Source organism: Prunus dulcis, chromosome 8 (assembly GCF_902201215.1).
Source record: "Prunus dulcis chromosome 8, ALMONDv2, whole genome shotgun sequence".
Lineage (NCBI taxonomy): Eukaryota > Viridiplantae > Streptophyta > Magnoliopsida > Rosales > Rosaceae > Prunus > Prunus dulcis.
Window position 1 is genome coordinate 17,303,951 of NC_047657.1, and position 22,716 is coordinate 17,326,666.

Below are 22,716 nucleotides of genomic sequence, written 5' to 3' on the forward strand. Positions count from 1 at the left end.
TAAGTCTCAAAACAGGTGTCGAAGCAAACACTTTGTGCTGGACATCTCAACTCTACGTTCCAAAGATCAAGTTTCATCTCGAGCTTGCTCTGCCACTTGAACTATTCTATGTTGGAATCCATGGCCATGACAATAAGATCACAGAAAGGGTTGCTAAAGTTGACTCACACTCATGCATTCATTAAAATAAAATAAAAAACACGAAGCCCCAGTCAATTGAAACTTGTCTTATTGTTCTTCTTGTCAATTGAACCAAAAGGTCAAAGATAAGCACAAGAAGAAGCTGAGTCACAACAACAGCAGCATAACACATTTCTCAGTTCAACTGCCTAGAATGAGCTTGTTCATGGCATCCTTCGTCACCTTGGTTGGCAGCTGAAACCTGCACATCGGGCAGAAGTGCTTCCCATTCAGCCACTTCAAAATGCAGTCATCATGGAATTTGTGCTTGCAAGGCGTTTGGGTGACTTGTTCTCCCTCTGAAAATTCATCCAAACAGATAGAGCACTCTTCATTGTTCTGGCTCTCTTTCGATTCCAAGCTCGCAATCGAAAACCGGGTTGCGGGGATGATGTGATTGTTACAACCCCAAATCGTTCTTCTTCTTTTTTTCTGCTCCCTCTCTTCTTCTTCCTGCTGCTCATGTATTCGAATGAGCCTGCTAATAGCCTCCATGAACTCTTCTTAGCTAGGCTGCAAAGCAAAAGCAGAGACAAAATATATATTTTTTAAATTTAATTAATTACTTGGGAATTATAATAATTATTTAGAAATGATGAGAGGAACAAAAATGATTTGGGAAGCTGAAACCTTGGGGAGCAGCAAGAACTGCGCAGCTTTGTGTCGTGACAAAATTTGCGAGCTACGCTGCTGTGTGGCAGATTCTTCGTCTTAATATCGGACCAGTTAAATATTTAAATAACCCTAGGCCTAGTGGGTGTAATAGAAATCCAAGGGTTCAGATTTGATCTCAAGCAGAGTGTCAAGAACATACCCACCACTCAGATATAATTACATAAAGACCAAGCAATGAAATCAAGTTATTACCCTTGTTATTTTACCTAGCTGGGAACAACCATATTTTACCTGGATAAAGGAACAATAATTGTACTGTACATCGTTTTGAAAAAGAAAAAAAAGAAAAGAATATTAGTTGTATTTGGACTTGGAATATGCCTAGATTACCTTTTTATCTTATCTTTGTGGAAAAGACCCCCAACATGTGACAAATGTTTCCCTTTTTACTTTTTTTCATTGGCTGTACCCCCCATTTTTATTTTATTTTATAAATACTAAAAAATGTAAAAGCTGGTTAATTTTAAAAATCTTGAGGATAAAAAAGCCCACGCATTGGAAGTGTTAGGACATAATTCTCATGCACGTTTACGTGCACTGTGAGTTGATATGTGTACGTAATAATTTATAGGCAATTATATCTGAGTTGATCCGCGTATGTAATGATTGATAGCCAACTACGCCAGAGTGGCATACGAGAACGTTACAAAGTTGATGTCATGTTCACATTTTCTTGTTTTGTTTAGTTAAGAGTTGGTTAAATCAAGTTACCATTTTATGAAGAATAAAAGGACTTTATTAGAGTTAATTACGTTAAATTGATGTTATTGGATGTACAAATGTCAATATTTCAGGTAGGGACAAGAAAAGCATATAGAAAATAGAGACAACAGATCTGAAGTCCCACTTAAGATTGGACTTCTGAAAGCAAGTGCTAACTCGAAATGGAATCCAAACTTCTTTTTTTCTTTTCGTCGAATGGAATCCAAACTTATTCCTGCTTTTAGCACCCAAAACACATTGGTTGGGTTTCCAAAAAGTAGTTGTGCCATTGCAGGATGGATATGGATTCAGAGACTTGCCACACTCACCTTTTTGGATGATCCGAGAGTGTTCCATTGCGATGAGTAAAAATTACATTTGGAAATGTATGTAGATATGATTGAGCAATTTGAACGTGGTTATTTTGGACATTGGATGCGTTTGAAACTAGGACTATTGATTATATAACTCCATAACTTGCATATACTATATGCATCTCCCTATAGATTTGACGGGCAACTTCAATAAGATTTCAGATATTATGTTTTTATAAAAGTTCTCGAACAACATGACCTCCATCGATCTAACCACTTAAGAACTTGGAGAATAACAAGAAATAAGCTTATGCGCAGACTCTTGGTGACAACCTCTGGCAGACATTTCGAACTATATTAATTCTTCGTTTACATAAACAAGGGTTAATTACTTAGAATTCATTATTTAAAAATGATGAGAGGAACAAAAAATATTTGGATTAAAAGATGATAGAGAGAGATAGAGGAGAGTCTAAGACCTTGGAAAACAGAAATTGGCTTATGGGCAACCATGTGTGACGACGTTTGAGCTATGCTGCTATGGCAGACATTTAGATTCTTCGTTTTAATATGGGACCAATTAAATATGTAAATAACCCTATGTATTACATATCCAAGGGTTCAGAATTGATTACAAATAACCATACCAATTATAGTTACGTAAAAATCAAGCGATTAAATCAAGTCCCTTGTTATTTTACCTAACATGGATAACCATATTTACCCGGTTAAATAAAGGAATAATGATTTAGAGTTTAAATACTAAAAAATGTAAAGTCGGTTAATTTAAAAAAAAAAAATTTGAGGATACAAAAGCCCACACGTTGTAAGTGTAAGGATATAATTGTCATTCATATTTACGTGCACAAGATTGTGAATTGATTCACGTACGTAATGATTGATAAACAATTACCATAAGAGAGTGTTGCAGAGTTGATGTAGTGTTCACAACTTCTTGTTTTGGTTGGTTAAGAGTTTGTTAAATCATGTTACCATTTTATGAAGAAAAAAAAGGGCTTCATTAGTTAATGAGTTTTGAATTAAGTTGGAAAATTTGGAACTAAATAGTCATAATATAACCTTTCTTAGCTTTGGAGGCAATTAGGAGAAGGGATAACACATGCCAAGAAGGCCCAATGTTTGATTGACCCATCATCAATTTCAGTTTCTAGTGTTTGGGCCAACCCAAGCCCTAAACAATGCAAAGGCCCAATTATTTGCCCTAGAATAACCTAGCGTATCTCAGACCCAATATACATATATAAATTATTATTAGTATTATTATTATTATTATGGTTCTGACTATAAACCAATTGAGTGGCACAGAACAATTAAATTAATCATAGAATTAAAAAAAAAATTAATGGTTGGAATAGAATTAGATATTAAAAATGGGCCATCTCATTCTCAGCCGTCAGATTTAATTACAATTTTTTTATCGCCATGCTAAGTTTTTGACCTTTGCGTCCTATGATCGGAGTTGAAAGATTTTTTTTGGGTGCGACAAACGACGTTGCAAATTACGGGGTTACTGGGGGACCCACATGACAGAAACGGTGCTGACACCGTAACAGTATTACGGGGACCGTGTAACGCGCACGCGCCTCGAAGTTGCGGAGACCAAACATTCTCAAAAACAGAAAAGAATAAATATAAATAAAACAAAAATTTTGGGAGAAAATGAAAAGACTAAAAATAATACTAAAAATTAAAATTAAAATTAAAAAAAACCTCGGACTTCGAGATTGTTTGTTTCGGGCACTCTCTACTTCAATCTGTTTAAAATATTAAAAAAAATGTTGGATTCTTTGTGGAGTCTGGCACGCCCTCTGGTCTTGTTGCCTCAGCCAGCAGCTCTGAGAGTCTCTGTCTGACTTCCCACTTCTATTATTTGCTGACTCACTACGCGTGGGTTGGCCAACCCGACCCGAACTTTTTTCAAAAATTTATCTAGGTGATTGATTTACACTTTTGAAAACGAGGGAAAATTTGAGTTGAAAATTTAATTTACACTTTAGTCCTCACTTTGTTGTGGGTGTCGTGATTTTCACTTTCATAATTGTGACTCAAAATCTTACAAATTGTCAAATATTTGTGCTTCTTAAGTAAGTATTTATACTTAACGGGAATATGTTTCAATGGATTTTTTTGATAGTAAACAATCAATGTTATGGGAACAGATAATTGAATTTAGTACCTCAGATACAGTGTATAGATAAATACCTTTAATTATTTGAGTTATAAGTCTCTTACTCAATTTAATAAATTTTAATTTAACAATATTTTAATAGAGACGTGAACTCATGAAGTTCGCACCAACTACACATTCGTATTGTAGAAAAAATCTGTAAATTATATATCGTCACACACTCATATAATAATTCATCATCATACATTTGTAATTTGTTGACACACAAGTTTGTGATACTAATTAAGTAATTTGTTGAAAGTTATAGAGAGAGAGAAACAATGTTAAGTGCTATTTAATGGGGCCAACAACTACTATTTAATTCATTGGCAGAACAAGACAGCTATTTCATTATTGTTATTGAGCACGGTAATCACAAGAACCAAACATTTGTGTTGTGTAGACAAGGCCGTTGACCACCTCTATTAATTTCAAGGTTATAGAAATGGTAATATATTTTACATGGTAGGTTAACGTTAAGAATGTTGTAGGCCCCACTATATCCAATCTGTCCAACCGTGTTCTCCCCTCGGCCAGTGGTGCATTTCCAAAACGCTCCACCAAAAAGAAGGTGGAAATTTGACTGTTTTTTGCTTTTACCAGCTCAGTTCATATCTTGCCCCTTTGTACACTGAAGTAGTCTGCATCAATCTCACTCTCTCTCTCTCTCTGCTAACTCTGCTGCACGCTCGTCTGATTCCCACAGTGATTTTGAGCATTTTCTTGAGCCTCCCCATTTGTCCCATTATTCCATCTCTCTCTATCTCTCTGAATCTCCATTGTCTCTCTCTGCTCTGTTTACCATCTCCTTCCTTTTTGGCTCTTCATTGTCCTTTTGTCTCTCTCTCTCTCTCTCTCTCTCTCTCTCTCTCTCTCTGTGGTTGTCTTCAAATTTCTTAACCTGTTTCCTTATTCTTCAACAGAGAAGCAGAGCCATGACTATGACTACCAACAACAACGGCAACCACAGCAAAGAAAAGCTTGTGGTGGAGGTGGTTGCAGCGCACAACCTCATGCCCAAAAACGGTGAAGGTTCCTCTTCACCATTTGTAGAAGTAGAGTTTGAGAACCAAAGGCTCATAACCCAAGTAAAACACAAAGACCTCAACCCCATTTGGAACGAAAAACTTGTGTTCCACATCAAAGACGTGGCTGATCTTCCTTACAGAACCATAGAAGTCAATGTCTTCAACGAGAGGAGGTCCAGCAATAGCAGAAATTTCCTGGGAAAAGTTCGAGTTTCGGGCTCTAACATTGCAAAAGAAGGTGAAGAGGTCCCTCAGCTTTATACCCTTGACAAAAGGAGCCTTTTTTCTCACATAAGAGGGGAAATAAGCTTCAAGCTTTACCTTTCAACAAGGGAAAAGGTCAAGGAAGTTGGGGCTAATGGAATAGTCTCCTCCTCTATTTCTGCTCCTTCTGCTTCGGCTTCTGGGTTTTCGAAGAAAAGCAAGAAACTTCAGGGACCAAACTCAGCCATGGCGGCAAATCAGCAGCTGGTACAAGAAACAAAGCAAACCCAACAGAACCAGAACAACAACCACCACTCAAAGAATGCGGATCAGCCAAGTCCAAGTGAGGTGATACCGATGAACAAGCCTGTTTTGATTAATACAGGGCCTGGTTCTGTTATGTCCGGCGCCGGAGGCGGTGGGGTGGGTGGGTACTCAAATGGGTTGACCGAGTTTTCACTCAAAGAGACTCGGCCTCAACTCGGAGGTGAGTCTTTGAAAAAGGACAAAACTAGCTCTACTTATGACCTTGTTGAGCAAATGCAGTACCTTTATGTGAGAGTTGTCAAAGCCAAAGAAATCTCTTTGTTTGGTGGTGGGGATTTAGTGGCTGAAGTAAAGTTAGGGAACTACAGAGGAATTACAAAGAGGGTTGGTTTGAACAATGTTGAGTGGGGTCAAGTTTTTGCTTTTTCAAAAGATTGCATACGGTCATCAATGGTGGAGATTTTTGTGAAAGAGGGCAGCAAAGATGACTTCTTAGGTCGTGTTTGGTTTGATTTGAATGAGGTTCCGAAGAGGGCCCCGCCGGATAGTCAGTTGGCTCCACAATGGTATAGAATGGAGGATAAGAAGGGTGATAAGTCGAAAACAGGGGAGGTGATGCTTTCAATTTGGTTTGGAACTCAGGCTGATGAGGCATTTGCTGAAGCTTGGCATTCAAAGTCTGCCAATGTGAATTTTGATGGGCTTTGCTCAATTAAGTCGAAGGTTTATTTGTCCCCGAGACTGTGGTATTTGAGAGTGTCCATCATTGAAGCTCAAGACATTGTTCTTGGTGAGAAAGGGCCTGCAATGATGAGGTTTCCTGAGCTTTCCGCGAAAGTTCAGGTGGGAAACCAGGTTTTGAGGACTAGAATTGCACAGCCAAGCAGCTTGAGGAGCCTCTCCAACCCTTATTGGAATGATGAGATGATGTTTGTGGTGGCTGAGCCAATAGACGATTACTTGTTGGTTTCCGTTGAAGACAAGGTCGGGCCGGGGCGTGATGAGGTGGTGGGGAGAGTGCTTCTTCCAGTGACAGCAATCGAAAAGCGAACAGATGAAAAGCCAGTGGTTTCAAGATGGTTTAATTTTGACAACAACCATTTCAACAATGCAGCAGAAGAGTCCAAAATGATGACAAGGTTTGGGTCTAGAATTCATCTTCGGGTTTCACTTGATGGTGGTTATCATGTGCTAGATGAGGCCACAATGTATAGCAGTGATCTTAAGCCAACTGACAAGCGGCTTTGGAAGCCTCACATTGGTGTGCTTGAAATTGGAATTTTGGGTGCAACAGGGCTTATGCCAATGAAAATCAAAGAAGGGAAAAAAGGGTCTAGTGATGCCTATTGTGTTGCCAAGTATGGTCACAAATGGATTCGAACTCGAACTGTTGTCGATAGCTTGTCCCCAAAATGGAACGAGCAGTACACTTGGGAAGTGTATGATCCCTGCACAGTTGTCACAATTGGAGTGTTTGATAATTCCCGCATAAACAAGAACTTGGCAAACAATCCAGGAGCTCGTGATTCACGAATTGGGAAAGTTAGGATTCGATTGTCCACACTTGAATCTGATCGGGTTTATACTCACTCGTATCCCCTCCTCATGCTGCACACTTCAGGGGTAAAGAAAATGGGTGAGCTTCATTTAGCTATTCGGTTTACATGTGCTAATATGGCTAACATGATGCATATGTACACAATGCCACTGTTACCAAAGATGCACTTTGTGAACCCTTTGAGTGTGAATCAATTGGAGACCCTGAGGTACCAAGCAATGAATGTGGTGGCCTCTAGGCTTAGCCGGGCAGAGCCGCAATTGGGCAGAGAGGTCGTGGAGTATATGCTTGATCATGACTCCCATATGTGGAGCATGAGAAGGAGCAAAGCCAACTTCTTTCGACTAATGAATGTTCTCTCAGGACTTGTTGCTATGGGAAGATTTGTGGAATTGATGCGCAGTTGGAACAAGCCTGTCTACTCAGCTCTATTTGTTGCATTTTTCCTCTTGCTCGTTGCATTTCCAGAGCTCATAATCCCAATGATTTTGCTTTACACTGCCTTCTTGGGACTTTGGCGATATAAGTCTAGACCACGCCAACCTCCCCACATGGACACCCAGCTTTCCCATGCTGAAAGCGTCTATGCCGATGAATTGGATGAGGAATTCGATTCGTTCCCAACAAGTCGGAGTGCTGAGGTTGTTCGAATGAGGTATGACCGGCTTAGGAGCGTGGGGGGAAGGATTCAAACTGTTGTTCATGACATGGCTACACAAGGTGAACGCTTCCAAGCATTGCTGAGCTGGAGAGACCCGAGGGCCACATTCGTGTTCTCCATCTTTTGCTTGAGTGCTGCTGTTGTGTTCTATGCAGTGCCAATCAGAGTTGTGGTGGTTTTGTTGGGCTTGTATGTTCTGAGGCCGCCGAGGTTCAGAAGCAGGTTGCCTTGCCAACCTTTGAGTTTCTTTAGGAGGCTGCCCACCAGGGCTGATAGCTTGTTGTAGAGGGTTGAATTCATTGCATCATTATCATCATGTTTAGGACTTCTGGATATAGTGGAAAGGAAGGGAATGGCCTTTTTGTGTTTGATATTTAGGATTGATGTTATCTTTTCCTTTTTGGTCCTATGCGTAAGGAGGTGATAGCTAACTGTTTTGTTGAAGATGCAATTCATGTATTATGGAAGTTCAATCTGACTTGTAGTTATTATCTTTGCTTATATTTATGTGTCTAGGTAGAATTACGCTAATCCAATGATTTGTTTGGTGCTACATTTGATTGTGAATCGTATCTCGTCATATAATTCGAATCACCAAAAATGCCAAATGTGTGCCTGCTCAACAAAATGTTTGAATTGAAAGAATAAGAAGACACATACATGAAAGCAAATGATAAACTAATTCAGTTTCAATACAAGCACACAATGTTGTTGCTTCGGTTCTTTCTAGTATGAAATAGCATTGGGTTGGCAATACAAGACAAAGCTCCCCACAAAAGAATCCACAAAGTTCAAGCAACAGCAGCTCCCATCAATTAGAAAATCACTAACTTGTTCAGACTTAGGGTCCAGCAATCGAACTCCATCACCAACATCACGAAGCACCACTTCACCATTCTTTCTGAAACCAAGCACGCCGCTATTTTTAAGACTAAGTGGCGCCAACACAAAAACATTTTGCAACTGCACGGTAAATAACTTAGCCCAAGACGCCGCCACGCCATACTCTTCCATCACCCAAATCTGAACACAATCACCCCTCGGAAATCTGTAGTTACGAATCTTGACAAGGGCAATGGTCACTCTGTATCTTGAAATAAACCACTCTCGTCCCGATTGAAAGTGTAATTTTTTCCTCAAAGCTTCTGGCACCATTGTCTCACCAAATATCTCCTTTGCCATATCAAACCACGCAACCAAATACTCTGAGAGCTCCGAGACGCCGTTCAGGTGGCGACGAGTTTGGAGCCAATGCAGAGCGCCATTGACACACACAACACGTGATCTAGTGAAGAGCTCGGGATAAAAGTTGGCAGGGATAATATCATCATCATCAGCAGCAATAAGACTCTTCCAGGAGCCTGTGGCTAACGACCAAATCTCAACGTGAAAAGTAGGTGGTTTGCGGAAGGACACATAGTTGCTAAATTTCAAAGTCTTATCGTCGTTGCGTAAGGACTTATAGTTCACACATCTCAAAACCTTATAGTCGTTGGTGCAAGAATCATAACCAAAGGCATATCTTATTCCTTTAATATTTTTGGCCACGGCAAGGCCCGGCTTAGGTAAAACCACCAACTTTCTAATATAGGGGTTCCAAATGATTGCAGCAAAGTCAATGCCACCATCATCATCATCATGAGGAACCATGCATACGAGCCCGTTACAAGTTCCAACCACATCCACATCTCCATCTAAAACTTTTTTTTTCGCGGGGCAAGTGCGGGTGTTGTTGTAAGCTACAAACGGGCTCGTAAGCTTGGTATGCTCATCACGTGCAGAGTCATCTCGATGCAACACGTAATGCACTCTTCTTTTGACGTGGATCTTGTAGGGTTCGTAAACCTGCAGGAAAAGGAGCTGAACGTCGTCGTCGTCGTCGTGGTGATTGGATGGGAAGCGAGTGTGGGGGTGGCGAATGAAGGAGTTGACGAGAGAGTTCCATGATTTGCACACTGCGCTGCATCTCACTACGGATTTGCCAGGCGATCTCAGCAGGATTTCATGTAAGATTTCGTCGGGAAAGAGGAGGATGTTGCTTGCCAAGTAGACATCTGACATTTTTGTGATAATAGCTCGCTGGTGTTTTTGGGAGAAGCAGATCTTTCGACCCCTTTAAAATCCTAGTCTCCTGTTTTAGTCCTAATCAAACTAGATCACCAAAAGACTAGGGAAAATAGTGGAGAGAGATAGAGAAAAGAACGATCTCTAGGGGTTAGTTGAATAATGCTACTCTTACCACATTTGTATACCACATTCCTATACCATCTTATGTGGCAATTGATGTGGACAGCCACATCAATTAAAATTATTTAATATTTTCTTTTCTTTTATGATTTATTCTAGTATTTGTTTTTCTAATTGTCTTAATTAACATACACTTCATTGATTTAATTGATATGGCATATAATATGGACATGCCACATCATGTGGTATAGAAATGTGGGATAAAATATGGTAAGTGTAGCATTGCTCGGGTTAAATTGCCTTCAATTACTAATTAGTTCCAGGGATAAGTTTCACATCCATTTTAATTCATTTACTTACCATAAAAAATAAATAATTTATTATTATTTTTTTTACATTCATTATATTAGTTCCTTTTTTTTTTTTTGGTCGAAAACATTCATTATATTAGTTCATACATGCGATTTGGGTGAAAAAAGATAAGTACAAAATTGTAACAGAAAATTCAACTACCTTCATCACCATCCATACAAATAAAAAAAATGCATATAAAACAAGGCGTTTGATTATTTTGTATTCACTTATTGGGTTAATATTTAGGGAAAAAATCCATACAAAATAAGGAGGAACGTCTTATTCAGCCTCTAACTAATTAGTATCGTATATAGGGATTCAATCATATCCGAAATGAGGGGGAAAAAATCAGTTGAATGGATTAAGGGCTTGTTTGGGAGAGGCCAATAATCACTTTTATGGAGAATCACTTTTCCAAATATCACTTTAAGTGATTTTTTGAAGAAGCATGTAGAAAATGTTTCTTCCCATAAGTGATTCTAGATCACTCCCAAACGAGCCCTAAACCATAGTGGAGACTTGTATGAGTTGATCAAGGAAGGTTGCATGAGTTTGGTGCTGAGGAAAGAAATACAAATACAAAAGTAAATGAAATCAAAACCAGCAAAATAAGGACGAGAAATCAAAGAAAACCTCACAAAGCTAAACAAAGACGAATACGAAAGGCAATCCATTTAGGCATTAGCCAATTATCGTCTATTCTTTTTGTTTTTATTTTAACGATTGAGGCTCATTATGAAATTAAGCTTCTTTTTGTGCCTATTCTTCATATCACATGTGAGGTTCTCAAATGCGCAAAGAAAAACTTAATTTTATAAAATAAGCACAAAAAAGAAAATAAAAACAAAGATGATAATTCACATGAATTTAATGACTAATGCCTACATAGATAGAAGCATGAGAAGGAGCAATGCCAAGCTGTTTCGGCTAATGACTTGTTGCTATTTGTGTTTGGCATACAAGGTGGACGTTGTCTTGATTCGGTTTCTGTCTTTCCTTCTAGTATGAAATAGCATTGGGTTGGTCAAATAAGACAAGGCTCTCCACAAAATAATCCATGAACTTCAAGTGATTGTTGCTCTCATCAATTTCAAAATAATCAACTTGTTCGGACTCAGGGTCTAGCAATATAGATCGATCACTACCTTCCATAAGCACCACTTCACCACTCCTTCTAAAACCAATCGGACCGCAGTATTTAAATCCAAGCGGCATCAACCAAACATGTTGCAGCTGCACAGTACATAGGTTAGCCCAAGATGCCGCCACACCATACTCCGCCATCACCCAGATCTCAACACGATTAGCAATCCAACGATCTCTATCGTTACAAATTTTAACAAGGGCAATGGACTCTCTGTATTTTGAAATGAACCACTCTCGTTGTTCCGGTTTTGAGTATAATTTTTTCCGTAAAGCTTCTGGCACCGTTGTCTCACCAAATAACTCACTCGCCATATCAAACGATGCAATCAAATAATCCATCTTATTCACCTTCCAGTTTCTGGCAAGTTGGAGCCAATGCAGAGCGCCATTGACAAACACAACACCCGATCTATTGAAGAGCTGGCCAGGATGAAAGTTGGCAGGGAGGATAACATGATCAGCAGCAGAACTAAGACTCTTCCAGGAGCCTCTGGCTAACGACCAAATCTCAACTTGACAAGTGCTATGGCGGATATATTTATGGTTCACACATCTCAAAACCTTATAGTCGTCGGTGCAAGAATCATAACCAAAGCCATATCTTACCTGATCAATATCTTTGTACACGGCAAGGCCAGGCTTAGGTAAAGCCACCAACTTTCTAATACAAGGGTTCCAGATTGATGCAGCAAAGTGAATCTCATCATCACCAGCAACCAGGCATACTAGCCCGTTACAAGTTCCCATCACAGTAACATCTTCAACTTGTTTTGCTCCTCGGAGGCAAGTAGGTAACTTGTTGCAAGCTACGAACGGGTTAGGAAGCTTGGTATACAAGTTACATGCAGAGTTATCTCGATGCAACGCGTAAGGCCTGTTGATGATGCTCGAGGAATTGTGAAACTGAAGGAAGAGGAGTTGAGCTTCGTCGTGGTGGTTATTGGATTGGTAGCGAGTGTGGTCGCGAGTGCGGTAGCGAAAGAAGGTGTTGACGAGAGAGTTCCATGATTTACACACTGCGCTGCATCTCCCTACGCTTTTGCTGGGCAACCTCAGGAGGATTTCATCAAAGATCTCTTCGGGAAGGCGGAGGGGGTTTGACATTGTTCTTTTCTTGCTACCCCAGTAGACATCTGACATTGCTCCGAAAGATTTTGTGATAATATAAGGATTCCTGATGATTTCGGGAGAACCAGAACCCCTATTCCTGTAGAAAGATAGAGGAGAGTATTGGAGAAGATGAGGAATTTGGAGAATAACAACCCTATAGGTTGCTTCTGCACTGCACTGATGGTTTATAATTACGCAAGTTTACTTTGTCTAATTAAGGTAAGTAAATATTGTAAGTCTTAATAGGTTTATATGAACTAAACACTTACCTTGATCAGACATGACGTGCACAGCTTGTCTTCTCTGCTATCTGGCTCTTTATCTCTCTCTAGATGGGGTGAGAATAATATTGAGTGTGTAATAACCAATAGCACAGGGACATCCTTTTATAGGCTTCACTTAAGAGTCCTCCTCATCAAAGATATCTTAAGCTTTCCTTAAGCCAGTAGAATTAGGTGTTTCAATCCACATAGAAATAGGAAACCTAAAGCACTCTAGTATTTAAGCTTTCCTTAACGATTCCTGACGATTTCTCCAGAAACCCTATTTCTGTAGAAATATAGAGGAGAGAATTGGAGAAGATGAGGAATTTGGAGAATAACAACCCTATAGGTTGCTTCTGCACTGCACTAATGGTTTATAATTACGCAATTTTACTTTGTATATAAGTAGTAAGTAAATATTCCTTTTCCTATACTATCAAGGATCTGATTGTAGTCCTATTACAGTAAAGATTGCTTATGTCAAGGGCAATAAAAGACTTAAAAGAAAAATAAAGAAAAATAAAATAAAAGAATAGGTTTAAATACTAATTAATCAAGCCTATGAATAAGGTTCACATTCATTTCAATTTATTTACTTACCAAATAAATAAATAAATAAAAAGTTTACATTTCACTATAGAGTACTGCTATTTCCACCCCCTCGTCCTACTTTCTCACTCACCTTATCTTCCCACCCACCATGTAAATTTGAAAAAATAAAATCCTATCCTTCCACCCATCATTATTCATAAAATACCATTTAATTATTAATTCAAGAAAATTCTCTTTGCTAATTCATTAGGAATCCAGATCCTTTGCTTTGGTTTTTCTCAAAATTAAAACATACAAATACATTTTCCTTAAAACGTAAATTAATTCCCTCTCTCATTCATAATTTTTTCCTTTTTAATTCTTATGAAATTGAGTTTTTATTTTAGGGTTGGTGTTTTTTCCTTAAGTCCTTAAAAGTCATTTTGCAAAAGGGTAAATTTGTATATAAAATTTTGAAGATAAGGTAGTTAAGAAAATAAGACAAGTGGGTGAAAATAGCAGCACTCTTCACTATATTAATTTTTTAGTTTTGGATTGAAATAGAGGAATAAGAGCGTAGAGGGCCGCAAAAGCTACAAGCCCAAAAAACTCACGGCAGCATAAGAAAGATACACCCTTCCATATATTTGGGTGAAAAAAGATGAGTACAAAATTTAACTGAGAATTGCTTGTTGAGACATTAATTTACTGCATATGTACTGCTATGATAGGATTGTCATCCCCATCGCCGCTGCGCTCTCAGCCATATTGAGACTGTACTTATTTTGGGCTCAGAACCCCATTCCCAAAGCCCATTATCTGAACCTTCTTCTTTTTGGGTCAGAAGCCTAGCCTGAAGTGATCATTAGCAGCAGCAGCATATGCATCACAACTTGCTCCGCCATGGCCACCGTGAACGCCACCATATGGTCTAGGTAAGCCACTTGGATGTCCATCTCGACTGCCACCATTTCAGCCTGTAAAACCAAACATAAAAAGAAAAACAAAGTAATGAAGAAAGTGTTTTTGATCAAGGAAGTAAGGAATTCTATATGGTGCACTACACTACATTAAGGAAAGAAATACAAATAATTTCTTTTAACCTGAAAACAAAACCTCAGCTAAACAAAGAAGAACATGAAACTTCAGTAAGGGGCAACCGTATTCCAAGAGCAGGGCCAATGACCTCTTCAATGGGATATGGTATATGCAGAAAATGAGCAACTATTTGTTAACCAATAAGAGACTAAACTGTTCTAATTGTTATTTTGTGCTGCCATTCTACTCGAAAAATGCTCAAGCCTAAACAGGCTGAAGACGTTGCAAACTAAATAAGATACTTCCTTTAATTTGCACTCAATTGAATTGCAAGAAAACGAACAGTTGAAAATCCATGCTGCAGTTTACCTGTTCGTGAACTCGGTGTAGATAATAGATCCTTGTCTCAAGACTGGCCTCTCCAACCACCCTTATTGGTTGAACCATCCCAACCACTGCCCAGAGATGCACCTGAAGAACCCCCAGTTGCTGGGCTTCGCATTGGCACCATAGCAGCAACTGATCTAATGGATGGTCCTGACTCAAGCCGAGGGTCATCAATATGGCGCTGGAAATATGCTACAAGCCGATCGATGTCCTCAAACATTCTTTTTCTGAACTTGAACCCCTTGGGATAAACACCAACATACTCATGGTGCGGATTTGCACTCCGGATATAGGTCAGGATGATAGTACCTGGATGTTCATGCGATATCCCGAAACAATAAGCTATCCTCATAGGATACTCCAATTTCTCAAGCCACAAAAGTTCATCAACTTCTGCTTTTGTTCCCCTCCTGAACTTGCGATAGTTTAGCATTGCCTTCAAGTGAGCCACCAACAGATCAACGTAACGATCCATCACCTGCATTGAAGTTAGTTTACCATCAGATTTCTATCCCTCGATATCAAGAGCACAAATGCACATTATTAGCATCTAAGTACAAGCATCTGATATGAAACATAAAACCTCTAGAACTTAAACTGTGCATTCTTATTCAGACTGCATATTATTAGCATCTAAGTACAACACAAACATCTGATACCATTTGTTTTTGTCATGGATGTTGTAACGATCCACAATTCAGGCAAAATGAAATTCTACATAGGCCAATTTCATTGGTTAAAAGTCAGTCAAGAGAATCAAGATTTACAACTGATTATCCTTCATTAGTTGTAAACTGACAGAAAAGTAAGACGACTAATGCAGTACAACTCTCCGAGAACACACATTGTGTTAAAAACACTAACCTCATCCAAATCCTCAAAAGTGTCCTCACCAATCGTCAGGGTCTTCCCAATACGGAATAAGCTTGTAACGTCCTTAGGCTCCTTTCCACCTTCAACTATGTCTTTGTGAGTGTAAACTCCATCATAAACCTTGAGAGTTAAGGTTAAATGCGATGGCCCTCGAGAACTAGGACGAAAAATACTTTCCCCAGCATCCTTAGCAGACAATAACTGTTAAACATAACAGATGACACACTATTGTGTAAGAAAAGTATTTCCGGGCTACTATTAAGTATTGATTTACAAAACAAAGATCAAGACATAAAAATCTTAATATAACAACATTATTGAAAACATACCTCCACTGCTTCATCTGCGTGTATATTCTGGAAGCGAGGATGAACAATCATCCTTGGCTTGAATTTCTTCTTCGCAAGCTGCTTTCCCTTTTGAGATTTTTCTTGCTCACTCTGTAGACTTCTCCAGTCTTTATGGTAATAAGTATCAAGATTCTGAATGTTCTGAGAGCAGTCATTTCTAATCTCACTCTCACTGCAAACAAGTAATACCCGATACCAATTCTTTTGAACAGATTTGATCTTGCAAGTGAGAATGTCACCCACATGCAGTTTGTCAGATAAGTCAGAAACATCCCTCCAATCACCTGGATAATAGTCTTCTTTCAGAAGCATACCAGTCAATCCAGATTCAAGAGCAAGTTGTGCCTGTTCAGCTTGCACCCTTCGAACTGTGGCTTGCACAATTCTTCCTGCAGAAAGGGTATCCTCAGTTTCACCTGATATCATATAGAACTCTTCATCCTGGCTTGGTTCTTCATATTTTTTACGCCAATCCTGAAAACCATGTATTAATTCTCTCTTTATATCCCACAATGTATTTTCCTTATCCTCATGCTTTTTGCTTTTAGCGTATGATTGAATATCGAGGCCTTTCAGATATTTAGGATGACCCCGGACATGCTCTATAGCCATCTCCATAGCATCCTCATCATCGTCATTGCCACCTTCCTGATCATAAACATCTTTTGCCAATTCTTGTGCACGACTATAAGATTCTGTTGGATGAATTCTCGTATCATCCAATAGATCAATGAATTGGTTGCTGCTAGCAGCCAACCCACTCCGCCGAACACGCAGGAAACCACTAGCATTAACAAACACCTTTAAACCAAGCCCTTGTTCTGTCAAAAAGTCCTTTCGACTAAATATTGCACCAGATCTTACCAATGACCTCTGCAAAGAGGCTGCCTTTGGAGGTCCAAGCCCAGAAATGAATTGCAAATGTGCAAATAACCATTCATGGCTTGCAGCCAAATTCACGTCGAGGCCTACCTGGTTTGTAACATCTACCATGACTTGTTCAAACATTGCATACTTCTCATCTGGGGTGAGAAAGTGCTCAAAAGCATTGAGTTTCCAAGATAAGATTTCTCTTCCTGGTCCACAAAGTGTGGCAACCATTGCTAATGGATTTTGAAGATAACGCCCAAGAGCCACAGCCCTCTTGACAATGCCTGATAACACAAAAGAAAAATGAAATCCACCACAAGACATCTTCATGAGCACACAAGTAGAAGGTTGGAAAAATTCATACCTGATTGCACATGTAGCTGATCAGATGAAAGCCGAGAATTTTCATATAGGCGAGCCAAAGATTCATCCCCATATACAATGCTTAGGTCATCCATATCATACCCGACATCTCTTGGATTCTCAACTATCATCTTATTATATATCTGATAAAGGCAAGAGAGAAATAAATAAGCATCACATGTACACAATAGGATTCTTTATATATGAAGTGTAAAGATGAAAAAGCACTCAGTGTTTAGGCTGAAGATCATGTTTCCAAAATTGATTACTATAATAATAGAAAGCGAAAAAGGAAGCTCTATACTAAGAGAAAGCAATATTATGGCAATCACGAAGAAAATGATTACTATAACACTCACCTCATGGATAACTTCTTTCAGGCGAGTACAAGACAAGTTAACACATCCTAGGATGGCGACATGTGGTTGGCGATCAATCATGAACTTCAAAACGCGTTCTTCATCATTTTTCTTAAGTTTCTGATCATTGACATCATGGGAATGTAAAGTGAGGGACCCAGCGTAAAGTACATCTACCACCTCTCCAGATGAATCTAACATCACAAAAGTGGTAGCTGGCTTCCCAGGGCCCCAACAGCAAGCCATGACCCGGGGTGCAGCTTCACCGTCTGAGCTACTATCGTTTTCCTTCCGGTGATAAGGCCCCACGGATACTTTATTCCACAAAACCTTTCCATATTCCACTCGTAACCAGTTTTTTGCTCTACTAGTCAACAAGGATCTTGCTTCTTTTTCAATTGCAGGTAGAAGAAAATTGAAAATGGCATCCCGCAGTATCAACTTCCGCTGCTCATTCCACACTTGTGCAGATTTACTAACATCATCACTAAGATAATACTCATTAAAGTCGCTTATCAACTTGTTTAGTCTGTCTTCTGGCAGCTTAAGTGTAACTTCAATAAGCTTCTCCTCTTCAGCCTTCTGGATAAGGAGCCACTGTGCACCCTCAAATCTATTCAATGGCTTTCTTTGCAACCACTTCACCCCCGCAAACTGATGAGAACCATCTATTGCAATATTTCCATCAGGTGTTGGGCTTGTAGATACCTCAATAGAATCCAAGTAGTTGTTTCAAACATACTTCCTGACACATGGCTCGCAACTTATCTCAACTGCTGCCTGGAAGAAGTGATTTAAACCAAAAAAACCAAAAAAAAAAAAAAAAAAAAAAAAAAAAAAAACAGATAACTTAGAACCAGACGTTATGACAAGGCATGCTAGAACAAATTAACAGTTCTATGAACTAGAAAACTATAAATGCATACCATATGCCTAGCTCCTTTGAGCACAGCTTCAGGTGTCTCAAACATTGCACACATAAAGTTTGAAGCCATCTCCTCTGGTGTCTCCTTGGGATTCTCCAACTCATCCCCCTCATCCCTTCTCTGCAATCAAATTAATTGTGAACCTGATATCAATGGTTAGGCAAAATATGTGAAAGTGCAAGACAAAGAAAACTTACCATTTTTTCTAGTGATAATTGCATTCTGAACTCCTCAGAGCTGTAACCAAACTTGTTTGCAACCTCCCACAGGCCAGCCTTGCTGCAGATACTATAAAGTGATTTCCTCCTGGGCCTCTTATATTGTCCCTCATCTGCACCTATCTCACCCAGAGGGAAATGCAAGTTAAACTTAGCGTCAGCATCATCAACTTCTCTCTCGGATTTGGAAGCCTCAAGCGACGTTATAACTGATTCCAAAAGCTGATGGTTCACAGTGCATTTAAATCGTTTATAGTAAGATTGCAAAGCACTTTTTCGCTTCTGAAGTAGCAGCCATTTTCTGTCCAAGTCCTGAATTGTCCAAAGTTCCTGTAGAAAAAGCAAGCAGACATATTACTTATATATTCTTTAATCTAGGCCCAGTTTAAAACATTTGACAGTCCCATAACAAGAACCTTGTGCCACTTTATCTTGGGTGGTTTCTCATTTTGATCCTGATTTTCATCTTTCAAAAAGCTTAGGCATTCTTTCCGATACATAGCAATACAGGGAATCTGAAAACAAGGAGAGAATGACCATCCAATAGAATAAATATCAGATAAATGAACAGAAGTGCACCAAACTTAATAAGAATACTCACCTCCAGCTTGTACTTATGGTGCAATTCCAAAATTTTTTTGATGTCACCCCTGCTTATAGAACTCCCCAAGCCTTCCTTGCCATACAAAGGTATTGTACCACTTGTAAGTTGATTATATATCCAGGTACTCTCATCTTCTATGCTTATTTCATCCAATGGAGGAGATCCGGTGCTTTCCTCATATATCTACAAATAAAAAAAAAAAAAATTACAGTCATGTGACATGAAATATGAAACGAGTACGATTATATTTTCGTGAAGGGCAAGTTAAATAACCTGAATTCTTTCCGGAATATCAAGCTCCCGAATCTGGTCATCCTTCTCTGTCATATACTTTTCAGAAAGAACACTTGGTTCAAATTCATCTTCAAGTTTCCTATCCCTACACTCATTGGAATCTGAACCTTGCTTGCGGAGCTGCAGTAACTCATCAACATCACCAAATATTTCATGTGCTTCATGCAAAGAAGAGGATGATACTCCTGGTGCCTCCCTAAATTTTTTTCTCTTAAGCTTCTTCTGTCTAGATAAGGGAATTAACCAAAATACAATGAGTTGATTATTCAAATATTAGGAAAAGAAATTCAGTTCAAAACATAAAGACAGGCATGGGCATGCAAAAAATGCAAAAATATATACCTCACTGGAACTCCAGTCGCATCAAATTCTTCATCGACTATAAAGTCTGCCATTTCATCCTCTTCATCAACTTCTCTATCATCTTCCTCTTCTGCAGGTTCCCCCTCTTCAGCAATGTCCTCAAGTGGAAGACCTATAGGATTAAGGTGTATAATTAACAAGGGAAAAAAGAAATCAAATTCATATACTGATTACTCTACAAGTCAGTTCTACATATATATATGCACATACCTTCATCATCACCAAATAAGGAGCGCTTAAGCTTCTCCTCTGCACTTCTTCCACTTTTGCCATTGCCATCAAACTCCTCCTCATCAGATACACCACGATCCCTTTCAGTATGCCTCTGAGCTTTTTTCAGCCGCTTAAATTTCCCCTGAAAATGTGAAAAAGAGAAAAATCGCCATCTCATGAACAATGGAAATTTAGAAGAAATAATTGCATTAAATTCGAAATTCAACAGAAACTATAAAAATATATGGACAATGTTCACAACCTTCCTGCGGGGGGCAAACACATTATTGTCCTCCAGGAGCTCATAGTCATCTTCGTCAAGGACATACTCCTCCCTAGAAAATTAGAGACAGGAAAATAAAATTACACAAAGGAATAACTACCCCCCTTGTTTAATTGCTACAAGATTTTAAAAGAGAAGAAGAAGATTTTCATTGGTCCAAAGTCCGGAAACCTTAAAACCAGATTTTTTTTTGGGCAAACTCTAGAGAGATAGACAATAGATCAGAGCAAGGATATAGAACATTCACCTTTTCTTTCTTTTCTTCTTCTTCTGCCTTTCTTCTTCATCACTGTCCGCTCTGTCTTCTTCCTCCTCCTCCTCCTCCGGGTCTTCTTGTTCATCATCAACATCATCTACTATAAAATCGTCCTTCTCATATTCATCTAGCTCTTCTGTAAAATCAATAACAATAATAGCATTGTAAAATCAATAAGCGAAGCAAAAAGTGCACCATAATAGATTTTAGATATTCGACCCTAAGAACTAGATAATTATTCACATGAGGCAAATAGAAAAATAAAGAGAAAACTAAGTAAACGAGGAAAAGGAGGTGCTGCAGAAGAAGGTTAAAGCATATTGCACTGTTCAGCTTTGCACCAAACAACAGACTATTGAGTTCGAATTTTTATTTTATTCAATCTGCGCCCATAAGTATCTCCATCCAAATCCAATGACGAAGACCAACTACAGAACCCCAAAATCGCCATGAAAAAACTGAAAAAGAACACGATCTTAACCCCCATTTGATTCCACCACACAAGTCAGGGTCCAATTCACTTGAAGATACAGTAAAACTAGAACCAGAGCAACAACAACTAAAAACCCAATGAAATACATCTGAAAACCCATCAGCTCGGCCCCTCGAACCACCCAAAAACAATGAAAAACCAATAACAAGAAGAGCACCCAACAAGGGGAAGAAGGAGACGAAAAAGGATTTGATTGCCGAGATGAACTTGACGGGTCGGCCATAGAAGAGGTGAAAGACACCGAGCCGATGGGGCACAGAGAGAAGACGAATATGAAGAGGAAGAAAGATATATAGATCTAACAAATAATTAGTTTCCAATCCCATATCAAGATTTAAACTGCTTAAAGAGAAAGAAAATAAGAAAGAAGATATGAAGAGAAGAGGAAAGCTGCTCAAAACTCAAGAAGATAGCGAGGAGAAGAAAATATGAAGAAAGCTGCTGAAAACATAAGCAGCTGACGAAGTGTGCGTTCGAAACCACATAGAGTGAACCCGAGATCAATCTCATAAGTACTTTGTATATAACAAAATAGTTGATGAAAAAATTGAAGGCTGTACCGTCTTCATCGTCTTCCTCGTCGTCGCCGTGAATGGTTTCCTCCACGTCGTTATCTTCTTCAAGCATGACTTCATCTGAAGTCATAGAAACATGGTTAGGCTTAGGCTTAGGGTTTAGGATATTTTAAAGCAGCAGAAAAAAAATTTGGTGAAAAAAGCTGGAGAAATTTGAGGAACACAGAAACATACCTTCGTTTTCGTCAGCTTTTCCCATGGCTTCTAGTCTTCTTCTTCTTCTTCTTTGCCAAACACTCTTCTTCTTGATTACAAACAAAACCCAGTAATTAAAGTGTGAGGAAGTCGCTCTACTTACAAATAAATAGAAAATTCGATCTTCAAAATCCTTAAAGCATGAGGAAGTCGAAGTCGAGCAACAATAGGGAAAGAAAAAAAAAAATGTGGGGCCCACTTCGATCTTCTTACTTTCCATTTCCATGCACGTATACTTGAGCTTTGTTTCTCCAAGCACTCACCCACATTTCAACTCAGTCAAACTCTAAAATATATACTTCCGCATCAATTCTTTTTTTAGTCAAAGAAAATTAAAAGTTGTTTATATGCCTGGAAGATGAATTTTTTTTTCTTAATCACGAATTATATAAAGAATCTCTTTAGTCCTTTTTTTTTTTTTTTGGCTTCAGGAATATTTTTATCATGGGTCATAATGATTTTTGATATAGTATGTGACGTATAAATTAGGACTTGACTTTATACTAATGGAGATTTATGTTTTATTTTTAAGAGAAATTAGTATATAGTAATAATAAAAAGTATTTTTGTTTTGGGTTTAATGAATTAAATTTTGTTTTAGAAGAGCTCTACCGGGAAGCCCAAATTCGTTGGCCTAGTTTCGAAGGCAAGCAACTTAAACTGTATTTGGTTTTTTTTTTCTTCTTTC

General features: G+C 38.7%; 3 protein-coding genes, 1 long non-coding RNA gene and 1 pseudogene across 4 annotated transcripts; 1 reads left to right on the plus strand and 4 right to left on the minus strand.

Annotated features, from left to right (window-relative positions):
- Positions 1-150: 150 nt before the first annotated feature.
- Positions 151-896, minus strand: LOC117638076. The gene is made up of 2 exons (XR_004587261.1): positions 811-896; positions 151-693 (listed from the first exon to the last, which is right to left on the minus strand). It is a non-coding gene; the product is annotated as an uncharacterized LOC117638076 (long non-coding RNA).
- Positions 897-4,994: 4,098 nt separating this feature from the next.
- LOC117638635 (FT-interacting protein 4) lies at positions 4,995-8,239 on the plus strand. Its single transcript, XM_034373730.1, has one exon. It carries the CDS (start codon positions 4,995-4,997, stop codon positions 8,061-8,063), a length of 3,069 nt encoding a protein of 1,022 aa, XP_034229621.1. The 3' UTR covers positions 8,064-8,239.
- Positions 8,240-8,503: 264 nt separating this feature from the next.
- On the minus strand, positions 8,504-9,838 carry LOC117638636 (F-box protein CPR1-like). The gene has a single exon (XM_034373731.1). The coding sequence runs from the start codon at positions 9,836-9,838 to the stop codon at positions 8,504-8,506; it is 1,335 nt and encodes a 444-aa protein (XP_034229622.1).
- A 1,479-nt stretch (positions 9,839-11,317) lies between these two features.
- LOC117638637 (F-box/kelch-repeat protein At3g23880-like) lies at positions 11,318-12,604 on the minus strand. The gene has a single exon (XM_034373732.1). The coding sequence runs from the start codon at positions 12,602-12,604 to the stop codon at positions 11,318-11,320; it is 1,287 nt and encodes a 428-aa protein (XP_034229623.1).
- A 1,373-nt stretch (positions 12,605-13,977) lies between these two features.
- LOC117637479 lies at positions 13,978-22,069 on the minus strand (annotated as a pseudogene).
- Between the last annotated feature and the right edge of the window lie 647 nt (positions 22,070-22,716).